Consider the following 17,272-nt stretch of genomic DNA (forward strand, 5'->3'; position numbering starts at 1 on the left):
GTCAAAATATCCTCCTATAATTTGTCAAAAATGCTTTAGAATTTGTACTATTTAAGAAGTTATATTTGTTTATTTATTTTTTTTTATTTTGTAATATTATTGGATAATATATAATATGGTATTAATTTATCTTAACTTATTTATCCATTAGTAATTAGTAATGACACAATTATAAATTTTATTTTTTAATTAAATAAATATATTTTTTACAGATTCATGGATTTTTGCATATTTGCATAAGTAAATTTATATCTAATCCATTAATTGTGGATTTTTAAATTTTCAATCTAATCTAATCCATCAATCTACAGATTGAATTTTTATGGATCGGGTTTTTGCGAATCAAATATATTGAGCAGATTGGATTGGATTTTGAACTCTCCTAGTATTTAGAATATAAATTATAAAAATAAGTATAATCATATTAAATTAATTTACTAAATCAAGTAAATTAAAATTAAATGAATAATTTTTCATTTAGGCGGGCAAAACTGCCACTAAATGAAATACTAACAAAATTTATTTTTAATGTATAAAATTGAAAATTTTTAAATTTTTATTAAAAGTATAAATACTTCATATTTTGCTTCATGAGAAATCCTAGCCGCTTTAACTAAAATTCTTCAATTGATCTTTGTTAAAATAGTAAGGGGTGCAAACATAATTCATCTTATTGATATTATTGTTATTAAAAAAAATATTATTATTAGTTAAAAAAGGACCTGGAACATGCACCGATGTTGTCAAAATATAATGAAAATAATAGGAATATAAAACCATGATAAGGTGTAAAAGAGTAGGAAAACTTAACCTAAAAATGGGATCAATTAAATAAAAAGCTGAAATATTATTAAAAAAAAGGAATTTATAAGGTGAACTTAGAACATCACCCAAAATATTGGAATACACATAAAAGAGTAGGAATATGTAACAAAAAGATCGTGAAAATAAAGTGGAAATCGATTAATGAAAAGTGGGGGTACCAAAAAATAAACTTAAAACGTCCACTCAAAATATTAGAATTCAATGTAAAAGAGTGGGAATATAGAACTAATCAATGGTGATAAAAAGAGTGGAAGAGCTCAACCCAAAAGTTTGAACAAGTTAGTAAGAATTTGATAAATTCTAATGAGAAGTAGGGATATAAAAAATGAACTTGAAACATCTAAATAAAATATTGCAATTCAATAAAAAGAGTAGGAATATAGAACCAAAATGTGGGAGAAAAAAAGTTGAAGAGATTAATTCAAAAGTTGGAATAACTTATAAAGCAATTGATAAATTCCAATTAGAATTAGGGATCTTAAAAATAAACTTAAAATAACAGCCCAACATGTTAGAATTTAGTAAAAAGAGTAGAAATATATAACCAAACAGTGATGGGAACCAAAGTTGAAGAGTTTAACCCAAAAGTTGTAACTACTTACCAATAATCTGATAAATGATAACAATAAGTAGGAATTTAAAAAAATGAACTTGACACATGCTCTTTGCTGGAATTCAATTAAAAGAGTAGGAATATAGAACCAAAAAGTGGTGGAAACAAGAGTTGAAGACTTAACCTAAAAGTTGGAATAGAGTCATCAAGAATATGATAAATCCAACGGTGAGTAGAGGTTTAAAAGATAAACTTAAAGCATCCACACAAAATCTTAGAAGTCAATCAGAGTATAAATATAGAACTAAAAAGTGGTGGAAACAAGAGTTCAAGAATTTGACTTAAAAGTTAGAAGAACTTACCAAGAATCCGATAAATTCCAACAGTAAAAATAAACTTGAAATATCCACGCCAAATGCTGGAATTCATTGAAAAGAGTAAGAATATAGAACAGAGTTAAAGATCTTAACTTAAAAGTTGAAATAACTTACCAAGAATATAATAAAATGCGAAGGGAAATAGAGATATAAAAGTTGAACTTGATATATCAACCAAAATGTTGGAATTCAATAAAAAGAGCATGAATATAGAATTAAAAATTGGTGGGAATAAGAGTTAAAAAGTTTAACCCAAAAGTTGAAATAACTTACCAAAAAATTGCTAAATATTTATGAGAAGTAAGGATTTAAAAACTGAACTTGATATATGTACTCAAAATATTGAAATTCAATAACAAGAGCAGGAATATGGAACCAAAAAGCAGTGGAAGATAAGTTGGAGTAACTTATCAAAAACTAGATAATATTTAAGAGAATATAGGGATATAAAAAGTAAACTTGAAATATCCACCTAAAAAGTTGGAATTTGATGAAAAAAATAAAAATATGAAACAAAAAAGTAGTAGGAAAATGAGTTAAAATAACTTACCAAAATTTAGATAAATCACAAATGAAAATAGGAATTTGAAAAATAAACTTGAAACATATGCTACAGATATTGAAATATGAAAAATTAAGTAGGAATATAACTATTTTGTGACTTATCTATAGTATTTTTATAATTTTTATGCTATTTATAAGTTTAAAATTATTACAATCTTTTGCCTCATATAATTACAATTTTATCTTTTTTTGTCTATTTTTCATAATTTTTTCACATTAAAAATAAGTAAAAATATAATGTTTATACCGGTTAAAAATCGCTTGTACCGGTTGGTGCACGGAGCTGTATGAGATAGGGCATTGCATGGTAGGTTGACTCTATTTTATAGAGCATACCTTTTAGTTATATAAAAAGATGTGAAGTGTAATCATGTGGAGTTGGCAGAAATAATCGATATATGCAAATCGGTATGGTCAACACAAAACATTCAAATGGCCAAATATTACAAACAGAACAGATCTCAGCCTCAGCCTCACAACCTTCAATCTTAATCCATTGTAACAGTTGATTTCTTTCAAAATTTCAGCATTAACTATATGAATAAATAAAGCGAATATGAATAATAATGTAAAGTGGAAAAAAAGAAATTAATCTAAGTTATTTTATGCAATGATATTGTGAAATCTCACTTGAATTTTATTTTGAAAATTTATAATTTTATATCAGGCACATGATGATTAACGCAAAAGAATTCTAATAACAGAATTCATGCATGAGGGGAGAGTTTGATTTTATTAGTGATAGGCATGTGAAGTTATATATATATATATATATATATATAAACCATCCCAAATGATGTAATATGTGATGTATCATTTGTACTTAATTGATTTTTACAAGTACCAACGAATTAATTATATTATCATGCCATTTATTTGATGTGTTTCACATTATTTAAAAGAGTACTACTAAATGTCTAGAACGGCAAGAGATAGACGAGTGAATCTCTCACATTTTTATGATTTAAAAAATTAAAAAATTAATAAAATAATAAAGAATTAAGATGAAATCGAAACAAAATCTCTTATCAGTTTATCCTCACTCCATCTTCGCAAAGTACCTTCCCACTCTCAAACGACTCTCTTGAACAGGACCGTTGCCAATGACGACATGACTGTCGACGATGACATGACCCCTGCCACCATGCCGACAACAACATAATCATTGCCAAAGGTATTTGTTTGCGGCTGATTTTGGGTCAATGAAAGAAAACCACAAAACCAAACCAAGAACAATAAATTTATTTTTGTCGGGGAGTGGGGTGCCTCGCTTGTTCGACACGTGCGAGCTGTTTAGGCTTTCTGTGGAGTGTAGGAGGATTGAGATGGCGATGGATATGGAAGGGGTCTGACTTCAGGTGCGGAGGGCTGGCAAAAATCATCTTAAACCTGCGAAACAACCAAAAAGCGGTCAGAGGTGGAGCCGGGGGTGGTCGACGACCACACTCTGATACTCAAGTCACAGTTGGGTTATCTCAGGTTAGAGAGCTTGCAAGCTCTCGATAATAGAGGTCTTAAGGTTGAAGAAACCTTAGTTTTTCCTGGTGTGTGTGTTAACTTAATAAAAATTAAACTTGAGTATTTATATGGTATACTCCGGTCGCCGCACCACCTAGCATTATACTATTGGCGTTCCCTGCTGTCATGTCATGAATATTCTTATTTTCATGTGTATGGCAGCTTAGGCGTTTCAAAAATATTCATGGAGAGCAAGTTTGAGGCATATTCACGTGCTAGGCGTAATGGAGTGATCCCGCGTACCTCTGCAATTCCGTTGTAATTTTGCAGGTGTGGCAGGAAAAGCTGGCGGTCCCAACTGTCATAATATCAAACTTTTGGCTGATTCGCTAGCGTGACAGGCGATTGTCTCCTCTTTTGTAGCACAAGATTTCCTCACCGATTCCTTATTTTTTGACACGTATTCAGCAGATCTATTTTAGATTCGGGGCCCACTTATCCCTTGACATTTTTCTAAAGACTTTTTGTACCCTTACATGGTGTACTCGAGGTACCCCCGGAATACCTAGTGTACCTTGGGTACCCAAGGTTCCCGAAGTAAGCTAATTTCTTAAATATCGACACGTGGTGCTTCATCATTGGCCTCATGTTTCCTTCCCAAACAACATCCCCATAGTTTCTTTGTGGCGAATATAACTGAGGCACAAGAAACTGTTGGAGGAATTGCACATGACACGTGGCGATATTTGACCTTTATTTATTTATTTTTTATTTTTACAAACAGTAAACTGATGCTTGTCTTTATGTCTCTCCAGCTTCTCTTGGGAAGTGTTAATCGCTTGACACATAATTTGAATTTGAAAACACCCTTTCTGCAAAATAAATTTGACCTCTCTTTTTATGAGGTACGATTTGTCAGGTTTAATTAAAACATGTTCCTCTCCTTTTATGTTACCACTTTATTTTGAAAATCCCAAAAAATCTCTCATTAAGTTTAATTGCTTCCAGTGGCTTCTTCTTGCTCCCTGGCTTTCATCTTTTCCTTAGCTTTATTTCTCATTCCTTTTTGGCTTATCGTCTTTTTCTTTAGTTCATCTTCTCCTGGGCTCCATTAACATTCCATAAACAGGTAAAAAATCTTGTTTTATTTCTCTTTTTCCTTTTTTTTTAAAATGCCTTTTCATGTCTCATTTTCCATAGTTTCTTTCATTTTTCTCTTTCTTTCTCTTTTCTTCTTTCTTCTTCTGGTCAACTCTCGTTTTCCTCTCTTTTTTTCTTTTTTCTTTTTCTTTCCTTTATTTTTCTTTTCTCTTTCTCCTTTTCCTTCCCTCTCGATTGCACTTCTCTTTGCGCGTTTCCGGCGGACTCTCGGCGTTTGTTGCAGTGGTCTTCGGCGCCCGATCTGTCCGGCACGCGGCTATGTCTCGTGACTTCTGGCGGGTTTGGCGCGGTACTTCTCTCCCCCACATTGGCTTCCTCGCTTTTTTTCTTCTTTTTTTTTGGCCGACTATTCTTCTCCTTGCACATTTTCGGAGGGACTTTCGGCAATCGTTGTTGCGGTTTTCAATGCTGAATCCAGTCGACAGTGGGTTGCAGCTTCCGACGGGATCCGTTCTTCCTCTACTGCGTTTTTTTCCTGTCTCCCTCTTTTTTTTTTATCATCTTGACTCCTTCATTTTTTTTAATCATCCAGGCTCCCTTTTTTTTTTTAATCATCCATACTCTTTTTTTTTATCACCTTGACGGCTTCTTATTTTAAAAAAAAAAAAATCTCTAACGAGTTTCATTGTGCCCATGACAGCTTCTGCACAGCTTCATCTTTTAAGCAATTTCTTGCGATCCACGACTTTTCTTGGCGGTTTACAATCTCTTTATCTTCAAATTTACGTTCTTTGGCGACTTCAATTTACTACTCTTGATATGAATTTTTATATCTATTTCGGTTTCTTTATTCTGAAAAATACTGTTGTGGCTTTGTTTCTTGATTTCATGCAAAGTGTTGGTACTTTTTCTTTTTGTTTATGCTTTTATTGGTGGATCTTGGTGTTTCACTTGTGATAAATGAGGTCTAAAGTTGTGAGGGCATGTTTTGATGTGGAGATTTCTTTTCAACTTGTGTATTGTGTTTTCAGGGGAATAAGATGGGGAGAAAAAGAGTTGGGATAAGGGGTCGAAATATTGTTGACGATTTGGGTGGTGAGGAGGCCTTATGTTCTGAGTCAGCCCCTTTTGTATCCATTAGTGATGACAATAGGTCTCCTTCGGGTAGCCCTAAATTGTCCTGAAATGATCCTCGTAGTAAATCTAAAACTAGGGGGAAGCAACCGGTTAGGGCAGCCTGTAAGAAAATCCATGCAAAAAATTCCAGACCCAAATCTCATACCCCTGTCAGCATCCTTGAACCTCCCGTGGTCTCCCCCTCTGTCTTTGTAGCTCATAAGCTCTATTCACTAGGGGGTAGGCCATCTACTTCAAGAGATTTAGAAAGGGTTAGAGTTAAATATAATATACCTCCTTCTGTCCGCCTTAGGGTATCTCGCAAGGGTAAGCAGCCCGAGCACCCCCATTCTGAGAGTGTAGCCCTTCATATTGACCTTTTTCAACTTAGGTCTCTGTTTGCCTCTTCAGCCATTTTTTAGAAAAATATTCAATGAGATGCAGATTACTCCCGGACATTTATCTTTACCCAGTTGGAGATTGCTCTCGGGTTTGGAGGTTCTGTGGCTGGATATATTTGGGGAGGATATTTCTTTCAGATATCTGAGGGGGCTTTATCAGTTAAAGAAACCTGCTAGTTTATCTGTAGCTTATTTTACTACTTGATGGTTCATGGTAGTTTGGTGAGACCGGATCCCTTGCTGAAAAGGGGCTATAAATATGGGTGGTTTGTGGCTAAAGGTGAGTGGGGGAGGAGTATACCAGCAGGGAATGAAGTTGTGCAAGTTCAGAACTTCTTCAATAAAGATAATATGTATTTATTTCCTCATCTCTGCCTTTTTTATGTATATATACATGTCTCGCATGAATTTTCTTCTTATTCGTTGTTTCTTGGGGCTTTTTCAGACATCACTTGGTCTAAAGGGACATGCCCAGTTCATGAAGTGGGGAGAAAAGTGAGTGGTGTCATAGAGAAATTACAGTCTTTCTAGAGTGAGGGTGATGTTCTGAGCACTACCCGGCTAGCGAGAGCTGGTTTGACTGAGGAGAGTCTTCCATCTTCTTTGGGGGGCGATTCACGTATGGCTATATGGTGTTGCTGGGGTACCTTGCCTTCACTGGTTTTGTGGGTTGCCCCATCTTTACACAAACTTTTTTTTTTATTTTGGCAACCATATCTTATTTTTCTTAATGTGTCTTTTCGCCTATGACGATTCTGATGTTCATTTTTCTGATCCATCTCTCAATCTCACTTTTTTTTTTTTGCTTGATGTTGGATAGGTATGGACCATTTCGCCGAAGATTTCGACGCCTTCTTCAGTCACATGAGCGGCAGCTCATCCAATACCTTGGGTACCTCAACAAATGGTTTTTGACCTCCCATCGTTCCAGACGCCAAAGACAAATTGCATGTTTCCTCTTTTGGGAGTTCTCAGGGTACTTCGGCTACCCACAACAGGAAGCTTGGCTCTCTATTCACGGTTCTTGGAGATCTTATGGAGGGTGAGCTTGACCCGGTGGCAAACAAGCGAATATCTCATCTGGCCGATTGCTTCCTCCATTCCTCCGAGTGCATTTCTACAGACATGACCATGGAGGCGGATAGATTGGACTTAAATGAGCGCTCAAGGCTTGTCATGACGTGAGTGCCTTTCTCTTTATATATATATATATATATATATATACCATCCTAACTCATTTTTCTTCTCTTTATTATTATTATTATTATTATTATTATTATTATTATTATTATTATTATTATTATTATTATTATATATATATATATATATTATGTGTAGGCGGCCGTCTACCTTAGTCACAGTCTCCAAGATTTTAGTGGCACCTCGGCTGCACAGACCAAGGTAGAGAAGTTGCGAGGTGAGGTCAGACTCAGCCAATCTCAAGAAGAGAAGCTTGGAGAGGAGGTCATGGCTTTGCAAAGGCACTTGGACGACCACACCCAGGAGAACAGTCGAATGTCTAAGAAGTTAGAAGAGGTGGAGTCTAAGCACGACAAGCTATTATCTCGCCAACAGGAGATGATGGACAAAGCTTTTACTCTCATCATGACTGAGGTCTGGAGTGTCGACCCAGAGCCGGTGGTACCCCGGGTGGAGAAATGGGTGGATAAATCGGTCATCCTGAAAGCGATCGAGGACAAGAGGGTAACCCAGGCTCCACTATCTCACAGCCCACAGCAGTCTTCTGGGGTACCCTAGGTACCCCAAGCGAATCTCTCTTCTGTTGCTGTTGTTTATGAGGGTAGCAACTCTTTAACAGCGGGTGTTCCTGCTGATGCCCTTCGTTGAGGGGAGCGGTGAAGAGGATGTTCCCCCTTCTGCGTGATCCTACTTGTTATTCAGAGTTTTATCCCGAGATGTTTCAGCAGTTTTCTTTCTTTGCTTCTGTACCTTTTGTAGTATGGTATCCCCCCTTGATATGTTGGGATAGTTGTCTTTTGGAAGATTGCCTTAGCAATCTCGCTACTTGTTTATATTAAACTTCCGCAATAAACTTGATTTGGCATGCCATTGAATTCCTTGCTTATGATTAATTTGTGTAGACTTGTGGGGGTTCCTCGGGTATCCCAGGTACCCCCTGATCTGTTTTTGGTGATTTGTCAAGATTTTCGTAGATATGCTCGCTGCTCGTCTTAATAAAGATTATGGCATATCTCAAATAATTTAATAATTCTTGCATCATCATAATATAAAATGAAATTCATAATTGGCGCAACGAGGATGTAAATAAAGATTATGACGTATCTCAAATAGACTTGTGGAGTTTCCATGGGTAACCCAGGTACCCTATTTTTTTTTTTTTTTGTTCGGGGACCTTCTTGGCCCCCTTTCTTACAGAAATGGTCAAAAACATGCTTGTTTTGCCATCTGCTTCTGGTCAATATTTAATGAAATAATGCGAATAGAAGTGCATGCTTGCCTACCTCATTTCTTTTAGGCATCCAACTCTTGTGATTGCCATTTGTCTATTCTTTAATTGGCTCAAGTTAAAGAATGGAGGTGTGGGCGTGTGTATACCTTAACGAAGTCTCATGGCGCTAGGGTATGCTGGTTTACCTCGCCCTCGGTCTTCTCTGACCCTCCCTCTTTAAATTTGTTGTATTCTTTCTTATTGACTTTTACTTTGAACAGATCTGAACAAATCTTCATGATCAAATCAGGTCAGTTACCCCAGGTACCTCAAATTATCTTGAAATGGAGTAATTATAGTTGAAAGGTGTATACAAGACATGACGTACTAAGATAGAATCACATTAATGGTGAAAGTTTAACCATAATCACATTCGGTAATCAAAAGGAGAACATTACATAAGCCTAACTCATTGTCCCAATGAGAATAGGAAACTGTATAGATATCCACTCTCTGGGACTTAGGGAATTAAAAATTTCACTTGCACATGTAGGGTACCCTAAGTACTTTTTATGGCTTTACCACATAACACACATAGTAAAGAAAATATGAGATAGATAAAGTGAACGATAAGGTTTAAGACACTGTCCTCATATTAGTAGTACTTTCTTAGCATTGCGGCGTTCCAAGGATGCTTGACGATTATTCCATCCATGTGAAGTAGCCTGTACACCCACAATCCTACCAGCTTGTCTATGCGATATGGGTCTTCCCAATTTGCTTCGAAAAAGCCCTCCGAGGGTATCCGAGTGTTCTGAGTTACCCTTCGTAGTACTAAATTCTCTTTCTTGAATGATCTGGGGGGTACCCTTTGTTATATAAATCTGAAACGCGGTGTTGGTATATTGCAACCTTCAATTCTGCTTTAGCCTTTTTTTCTTCAACAAGATCAAGAATGGATGCAATCACAGAGGCATTCTCGGCTTCATCGAAGTATGTGGTTCTGTGAAAGGGTATCCCGATTTCTGCTGGAATGACCACACCAGTCCCTAATGCTAGAGAAAATAGGGTTTCCCTGGTTGAAGTATTCTAAGTTGTCCGAGAGGCCCAAAGAACGCCGGGTAGCTCGTCTACCCAAGCTCCATTCCTTTCCTCCAGCTTCTTTTTTAGGATATCATTGATGATTTTTTTGATGGCTTCCACCTATCCATTATATTGCGGGTGAGCCAGAGAAGCAAATCGGTTGGCTATCCGAAGCTCCGAGCAGAAACTCCGAAATTTTTTATTATCGAATTGCTTCCTGTTGTCGCTGACAATTGCATTAGGGATACCATATCTGCATATAAGGTTCCTCCAAACGAAATCAGTGGTTTTTCTCTCGATAATACTTGCCAACGGCTTCGTTTCTACCCACTTTGTGAAATAGTCAACGACTACAATTGCATATTTATCTTGCCCTCTCCGGGTTGGCAGTGGGCCAATGAGATCTATACTCTAAACAACAAATTGCTACGGAGAAGACATGACAGTTAACTTTTCTGGTGGAAAGTGGGGTACCTTGGCAAATCTCAGGCACTTATCACAACTCTTGACCATGTTTTTAGCATCCTCCCGCATCGTAGGCTAATAAAATCCTTGACGAAGGGCCTTTTGTGCCAATGATTGTGGTCTATAGTGGTTACCATAAATTCTTTCGTGTATCTCTCTCATGATATATTCGGCTTGTTCATCTCCCAAGCACTTTAAGTAAGGGAGGGTAAACCCTCTTCTGTATAAGGTATCCTCGATGAGACAGTACTGTGCAGCTTTATATTTTAGCCTCCTGCCTTACTCTTGTCTGAGGGCAGATCCCCACTCCTGAGGTACCTTATGATTGATTGCATCCATGGTACCCCAGCAGTTATCGACCCTACTTCTTCTGGCTCAGGTATATTAACACTAGATGAGGGTATATACTCCGTAGTGATTGGACCAACCGACTGAGTTGCATTAAAGGACGCCATTTTGGCGAGGTTGTCAGCTTCACAATTTTCTAATCGTAGAACTCTTCCCACCTTGACCTCAACAAATTGGGATATTAATTCTCTGGTTCCCCCAATGTACCCCTTCATATTTTCTTCTTTAGCATGATATTATGAGTTGATCTGACCGACCACCAATTGAGAGTCACTCTTGATATGAACCATTTTTACACCAAACGTCTTCGACATCCTTAGCCCCGCTATTATAGCTTCGTACTCGGCCTCGTTGTTTGAGGCCTTGAACGCGAATTGCAAAGCATAACATAGCTTTACTTTACCTGGATCGATGATTATTACTCCCGCACCACTTCCGTGCGAGTTGGAGGAACCATCCATATAAATTTTCCAAATGTATTGTTCTTTAATAGCTGGTGTAGTTTCGCTCGAGTACCCCGGGATCTCCTCACCCCCAGAATCATTGGCGAATTCTACAATGAAATTGGCAATGGCTTGGGCTTTAATAACTGAGCGTGGCTTGAAGATGATGTCAAACTCACTCAATTCAAGAGACCAGCGAAGAAGTCTTTCGGACATGTCCAACTTCTAGAGAATTTGTCGAAGGGGAAGGTTTGTTACAACAGCAATGGAGTGGGCCTAAAAATACGGTCGGAGTTTCCTTGGAGAGATTATCAAAGTCAAAACCTGTTTCTTTATGGCGGGGTACCTCTTTTTCGCATCCACCATTACCCTACTGGTGTAGTATATAGGCCGTTGGACCCAATCTGCATCTTCTCTAAGCAACACATTGCTAGTGGCGTGCTCGGAAACGGTGAAGTACAACAGAAGCACTTCTCTGGGCTTAGGCTTGGCGAGCAACGGCGAATTAACGAGGTACTTCTTTAGCTTATGAAAAACCTCTTCACACTCAGCGGTCCATTGGAGCTTCTTTCCCTCTTTCAAAGATTTAAAAAATGGCTTGCACTGCTCGGTGGCCTTGGAGATGAAACGACTTAAGGCGGTTATCCGGTCAGCTAAGCTTTGGACTTCGTTGATAGTACTTGGTGACTTCATCCCAAGAACCGCTCGGATTTTTTTGGGGTTAGCCTCAATTCCCCACTGTTGCACCATGAATCCAAGGAATTTACCCGAGGTCACTCGAATGCACATTTCTCAGGATTTAGGCGCATATGATGCTTTCTCAAAATATTGAAGGTGTCTCTGAGATGTTCAGCGTGATCACTAGCGTACACTGACTTTGTTATCATATTAACGATGTATAACTCCATGGTACGACCGATTTGCTGTTTGAAGACCTTGTTCACCAAACGCTGATGGGTGGTGCCCGCATTCTTCAAACCAAAAGGCATAACCTTGTAGCAGTACAACCCACGATTGGTGATGAAGGTCGTTCTATCTTGATCGGGCTCGTACATTGGAATTTGGTTGCACCCGGAGAAAGCATCCATGAAACTAAGCATCTCATGTCCCGCTGTAGCATCGACCAGTTGGTCTACCCGGGGAAGCGAGAAGATATCCTTAGGGCATGACTTGTTTAAATCCGTGAAATCTACACACATGCGCCATTTCCCGTTTGACTTCTTAACCAAAAAAACATTTGACACCCAGTCGGGGTACACCGCCTCCCTAATAAACTCCGCTGCTAGTAGTCGGTCCACTTCTTGTTCAATAGCGTCATAGCATTCCTAGTTGAAAGTTCGACGTTTCTGCTTGACAGGCTTATGATGTGGATCGACATTGAGCTGGTGACATGCAATAGAAGGCGGGATACCCAACATGTCTGCGTGAGACCAAGCGAACACGTCAAAGTTTTCCTTTAAAAACTCAATAAGTTGCTCTCGGTGTTGGTCAGAGAGGTTGGAGCCTACTTTGACCATCTTGGTTGGGTCATTATTGCATATCGAAACAGACACAAGATCCTCAATTGGTGCTCCTCACTTTTCATCTTTCGGTATTTGGGGATCCAGAGGTATCTCGACCTCTCCCATTGATGCTGAACTGGGACTTTGGGGTACCTATAATACCCTACGTCTACTTCCATTCTCCCAACTTCTTGCTGATGCTGGGAATTCGTGGACCGTTGAGCTTTCTTTCGTGCAACTCTCCTACGTCTAGCAAGTGCCCGCTTGGATAGGCTGATAAGTGGCCTTGTGCTGACGGGGTACCGCTCTAGGAACATATTGGTGGCAATTTGATAACTCGCCTTCGAGGCGACGGAGTAACACCCTCGAGCCGATTGCTGATCCCCTTTGATTATGATAATTTTTCCGGCAGTTGGAATTTTCGTGGCAAGGTAATGCATGAAGATTACTACTTTAGTTGTTGCTAAAAATAGTCTTCCCAAGATGATATTATAGGCATCGGGATTATCAACAATAAGGAAGTCGATCATATGGACCACCCGGTAGGGTACCTTGCCGATTGTAACGAACAAAGTAATGATACTCTTGGGAATAACCATGTCTCCTGTAAAACCAACGAGTGGCGTGTCACATGGAGTGATCCTTGGCTCGATTAGCAGCTGATCTAGGGCGCTTTTGAAGATGATGTCCACGGAACTGCTAGTGTCCACCAGAGTCCCTGCTACCTTACCGGTGGCAACTTTTAGTGTTATAACCAAAGCATCATCATGGGTGTATGAGACGCATTCCGCATCTTTCGCTGTAAAGAGAATAGGGAAGTGATGGTCAGGTACCTGGGGTACCTTAAAGTGATTTTGACAAGCGAAGCTGACTTTTTTTCTAGGGCGATCCAAGGTTGGTGACTTGCTGTAACGTTTAATGGCCCGTCTAGATTCCCCCGCGAGGGTAGGTGTTGAGTGTTAGAAAACGCATATTTATAAAGGAGAAAACCGTCATTTTACATTTTAAGTCTTACTAACAACCCTTACTTTTATATATTTAACCTTCTTGTGATTTAATTACATGTGTTTTATTTTAATTAAGTATTTTATGTATTTTAGGGGCATTATAGTCATTTCACAATAAAGGAGAGATCAGACGGCAAAACGGACATCACTTTTGAACTCAGGACGGTCGAAAACCTTAGGAGGAGCATAAAAGGAAAAATGGCACTATTCACATGTACGGTACTATTCACGTGTACGGTACTGTATACGTTACTGTTCACGACACTGTTCACATAGACGGATGATGACGTGGCATTGACCGATGATGTGGCATTGACTGATGAGGTGTCACGATCCTGTTGGACTAAAATTCTTATGTACTGTTGATGGTGACGTGGCAGCATATCAGTGGACGAAAAATCTCGCGTACGGTGCATGCATCACACAGGATTATTTTCAACCAAACCGCGTTACTGTTCATCCGGGTCAAACCGCGTTACTATTCAAAGTCGGGTCAAACCGTGTTACTGTTCATCCGCGTGGTCAAACCGTAGACTGTTGACTGATGACGTGGCGCAATCCTGAGCGTCCAAACTGTTTTTAATCCGATGGCCATGATTTACTCCATGTATCTATAAAAAGGGGGCCTCCCCCCCCTAATTTGATATCTCTGAATCCATTTTTGGGATCCATTTTCTGTAATTCCCTCTCCATCTTGTATTTTCTTCGTATTTTAATAAATTCCCATTTTGCCCCTAGTTCAACTATGAGTGGCTAATTTTCTTTCAAGCTTGGGTTGAAGGTGAAGTCTCAACATGTGTCATGGGCTTAATTTGGTAAATTTATTTTCTCTTCCCCTCTAATTTTTGTGGATGTTTTGACTTCTCGTCGACAAATAATAATAGTCTTGTCTAGATACCGCCTTGGTTACACCGGCTCTCTAGTATAAGGTTATTATTATTTGGCACGATAAGCCCTTAGCACCATATTGATTAGAGCGTGGTTCATGAGGTGTGGATTCCCCCCTCATGATTTAATTGGCATTAATACGGATTATTTAGCCTATGATGCATGTTGATACGGATCCAGATACCCAAGTACGTCATTTCAATAGAATTCTCTTCAATTTCTTCTCGCCATTTCAATACCAATTTTAGAATTTATTCTCGCCATTTTAATTTAAGTTGTAGCATATTTCAAATCATTTCCACCATAATTCCAACCACCCATTTACAAAATTAATTCTATATATAATTAAAATCCACCTCCTCGTGGGATCGACACTCGTCACCATTGATCTACACTACAACAGATTCGTGCGCTTGCGAGTACATTAAAATTTGCACAACAGTAGGACCTGCTGCTATCATTTGAACATAAACGCCTTTCTTAGACCCCTGAGGTACCTCAACTTCGGGATTAGGGTTAGCAACTTGTTTACCCTTATCTTGCTCCGAGAACTTCCTAGCCTCCCGCATATCAGCCACAAACTCCTTGAGGTACCCACTCAAAATCAATGACTCAATTTCTTTTCGCAAGTGAAAGCATTCGGCGGTGCTGTGGCCGAAATCTTCATGAAACTCACAATATTTCAAGCTTCGCTTCATATTGGGGTATTTCCGAATTGGGTTAGGTGGGCGAAGCATCCATGTATCCCTAATATGGTAAAAAATATATTTTGGAGATTGATTCAAAGGATAAAAAGAGTCATATCATGGTTTATGTGACGTTTTCCGTTGTTCTGACAGTGGTGGCTTAACATATTAGGGTACCTGGGGTACACCAGGAATATTCAGCCCTCTCCCACGTGGGGTTGGATAAGGTGGGCTGTGTACCCAGGGTGCTCGAGAGGGTACTTAAGGTACCTCGGCTCACTTGGGCTTCTCCTTGCTTTTCACGACTTCGGCTATGTCTTCTTCTCACTTTAGGTAACATTTCTCGTCCATTTCTATTTGTTGTAGAGTTCAAGAACGAGCTTCCCCATATGAAAGAGGGCGGTGCTTTTGAAATGACCGCCATAACTTTCCTAAACGTAAATTCTTTTCAAAATGAGTGAGAGTATGTTGGTGACCAAACGTACCGGTACGCAACACCTCTTAATGGAAGCAGGTTATGTACTCGGCTAAAGACTCTGATTCCACTTGCTTGAAAGATGTCATATCTTGGGAGGAAGTATAACCAAACTCATGAACAAAATCTTTTAGGAGCTGGTCTAAGGAGGATACACTACCAGCCTTCAACGATCAGAAGCATGATTTGGCTGGTTCGGTGAGGGTCTGCTGGAACATCCGGCACATAGCATTGTCGCCCACTCCTTTAATCAGTATCTGGTCACGATACAACTCAGTATTTTCCACGGGATCTGAGGTACTCGAGTATTGCTGTATTTGAGACATGGTGAATGCTTCTGGGAGAACTATTGTCTTAATCTTCATGGTGAATAACGAATTATACGCTATTGGTGCTAGAGCACTGGTGGAGTTTTTTTTTTTCAAAAAGGAGCTTCACTTGAGTTTCGAGGTACTCCATTTTTTTCAGGAACTCGCGGGGTACCCCAGGTGCACCTGAGGATGTTGCAATTGTTTGGGAAGCTCTTTTGGCGTTCAACTTGTGCCGCAGATCTTCATGGGCTTTTTGTTTACGTTTGGTACCCTGGCTACTACGAGAATAACAAGAAGCAGTGAAGCATTCTTCCCGAGAGCCTCCGGTTTGAAACTTTGAACAGGTGCCCGATGGCCCATGCTTTGGTCTACTTCCCTCTGGTATTTCAGATCTAGGTATGATCTGCTTCTCCCTGCCTCGAGGCATAACATCTTGAGTTGCCGGGGAAGTGGCTGCTTCGGGTACCCGAGATCCTCCTGCTCTAAGAATTGCGTGAGCTAAATCTTCAAAGTGTTTATGAGTAACGGGCTCCTCGTCGGGTTGAATACCAGTTGATTCCTTAACAAATTTGCCTTTCTCTAGGTCGGATGCCCTTCTTATCGAGTCACCCCTCTCATCACTGTCGTGGTCCTCCGCTCCATCATGACCTAGCATTAGGTTATCAGCGGGTACGTCGAGTGCCATGGTGGCGCAAGCACACGTACTGATAAGCTTAGCACCGTGTGGAGACTTTTTGCGCGTTCCCCACAGATGGCGCCAATTGTTTGCGGCTGATTTTAGGTCAATGAAAGAAAACCACAAAACCAAACCAAGACCAATAAATTTATTTTTGTCGGGGAGTGGGGTGCCTCACTTGTTCGGCGCGTACGAGCTGTTTAAGCTTTTTGTGGAGTGTTGGAGGATTGAGATGGCGATGGATATGGCAGGGGTCTGACTTCAGGTACGGAGGGCTGGCAAAAATCATCTTAAACTTGTGAAACAACCAAAAAAGAGGTCAGAGGTGGAGCCGGGGGTGGCCGGTGACCACACTTCGACGCTGAAGTCAGAGTTGGGTTATTGAGGTTAGAGAGCTTGCAAGCTCTCGATAATTGAGGTCTTGAGGTTGAAGAAACCTTAGTTTTTCCTGGAGTGTGTATTAACTTACTTGATAAAAATTAAACCTAAGTATTTATATGGTATACTCCAGTCGCTGTGCCACCTGGCGTTATACTATTGGCGTTCCATGCTGTCATGTCAGGAATATTCTTATTTTCATGCG

General features: G+C 39.3%; 1 protein-coding gene across 1 annotated transcript; it reads right to left on the reverse strand.

Annotated features, from left to right (window-relative positions):
- Positions 1-11,917: 11,917 nt before the first annotated feature.
- LOC112097350 lies at positions 11,918-15,239 on the reverse strand. The gene is made up of 3 exons (XM_024182535.1): positions 14,990-15,239; positions 12,696-13,445; positions 11,918-12,441 (listed from the first exon to the last, which is right to left on the reverse strand). The coding sequence occupies exons 1-3, from the start codon at positions 15,237-15,239 to the stop codon at positions 11,918-11,920; spliced, it is 1,524 nt and encodes a 507-aa protein (XP_024038303.1).
- Positions 15,240-17,272: the final 2,033 nt, after the last annotated feature.

This window comes from Citrus clementina, unplaced genomic scaffold (genome assembly GCF_000493195.1).
Source record: "Citrus clementina cultivar Clemenules unplaced genomic scaffold, Citrus_clementina_v1.0 scaffold_6, whole genome shotgun sequence".
In the NCBI taxonomy this organism is placed as follows: Eukaryota; Viridiplantae; Streptophyta; class Magnoliopsida; order Sapindales; family Rutaceae; genus Citrus; species Citrus x clementina.

What these genes read in the sequence shown, in the direction of transcription:
- LOC112097350 (XM_024182535.1), bottom strand. Translation starts at nt 15,239, where the DNA reads ATGAAGCGAAGCTTGAAATATTGTGAGTTTCATGAAGATTTCGGCCAC. An exon ending in TGTTCAAATGATAGCAGCAG is followed by an intron (nt 13,446 to 14,989) that starts GTCCTACTGTTG and finishes TTCTCTTTACAG; the next exon opens with CGAAAGATGCGGAATGCGTC. An exon ending in GCACCAATTGAGGATCTTGT is followed by an intron (nt 12,442 to 12,695) that starts GTCTGTTTCGAT and finishes TTGAACAAGAAG; the next exon opens with TGGACCGACTACTAGCAGCG.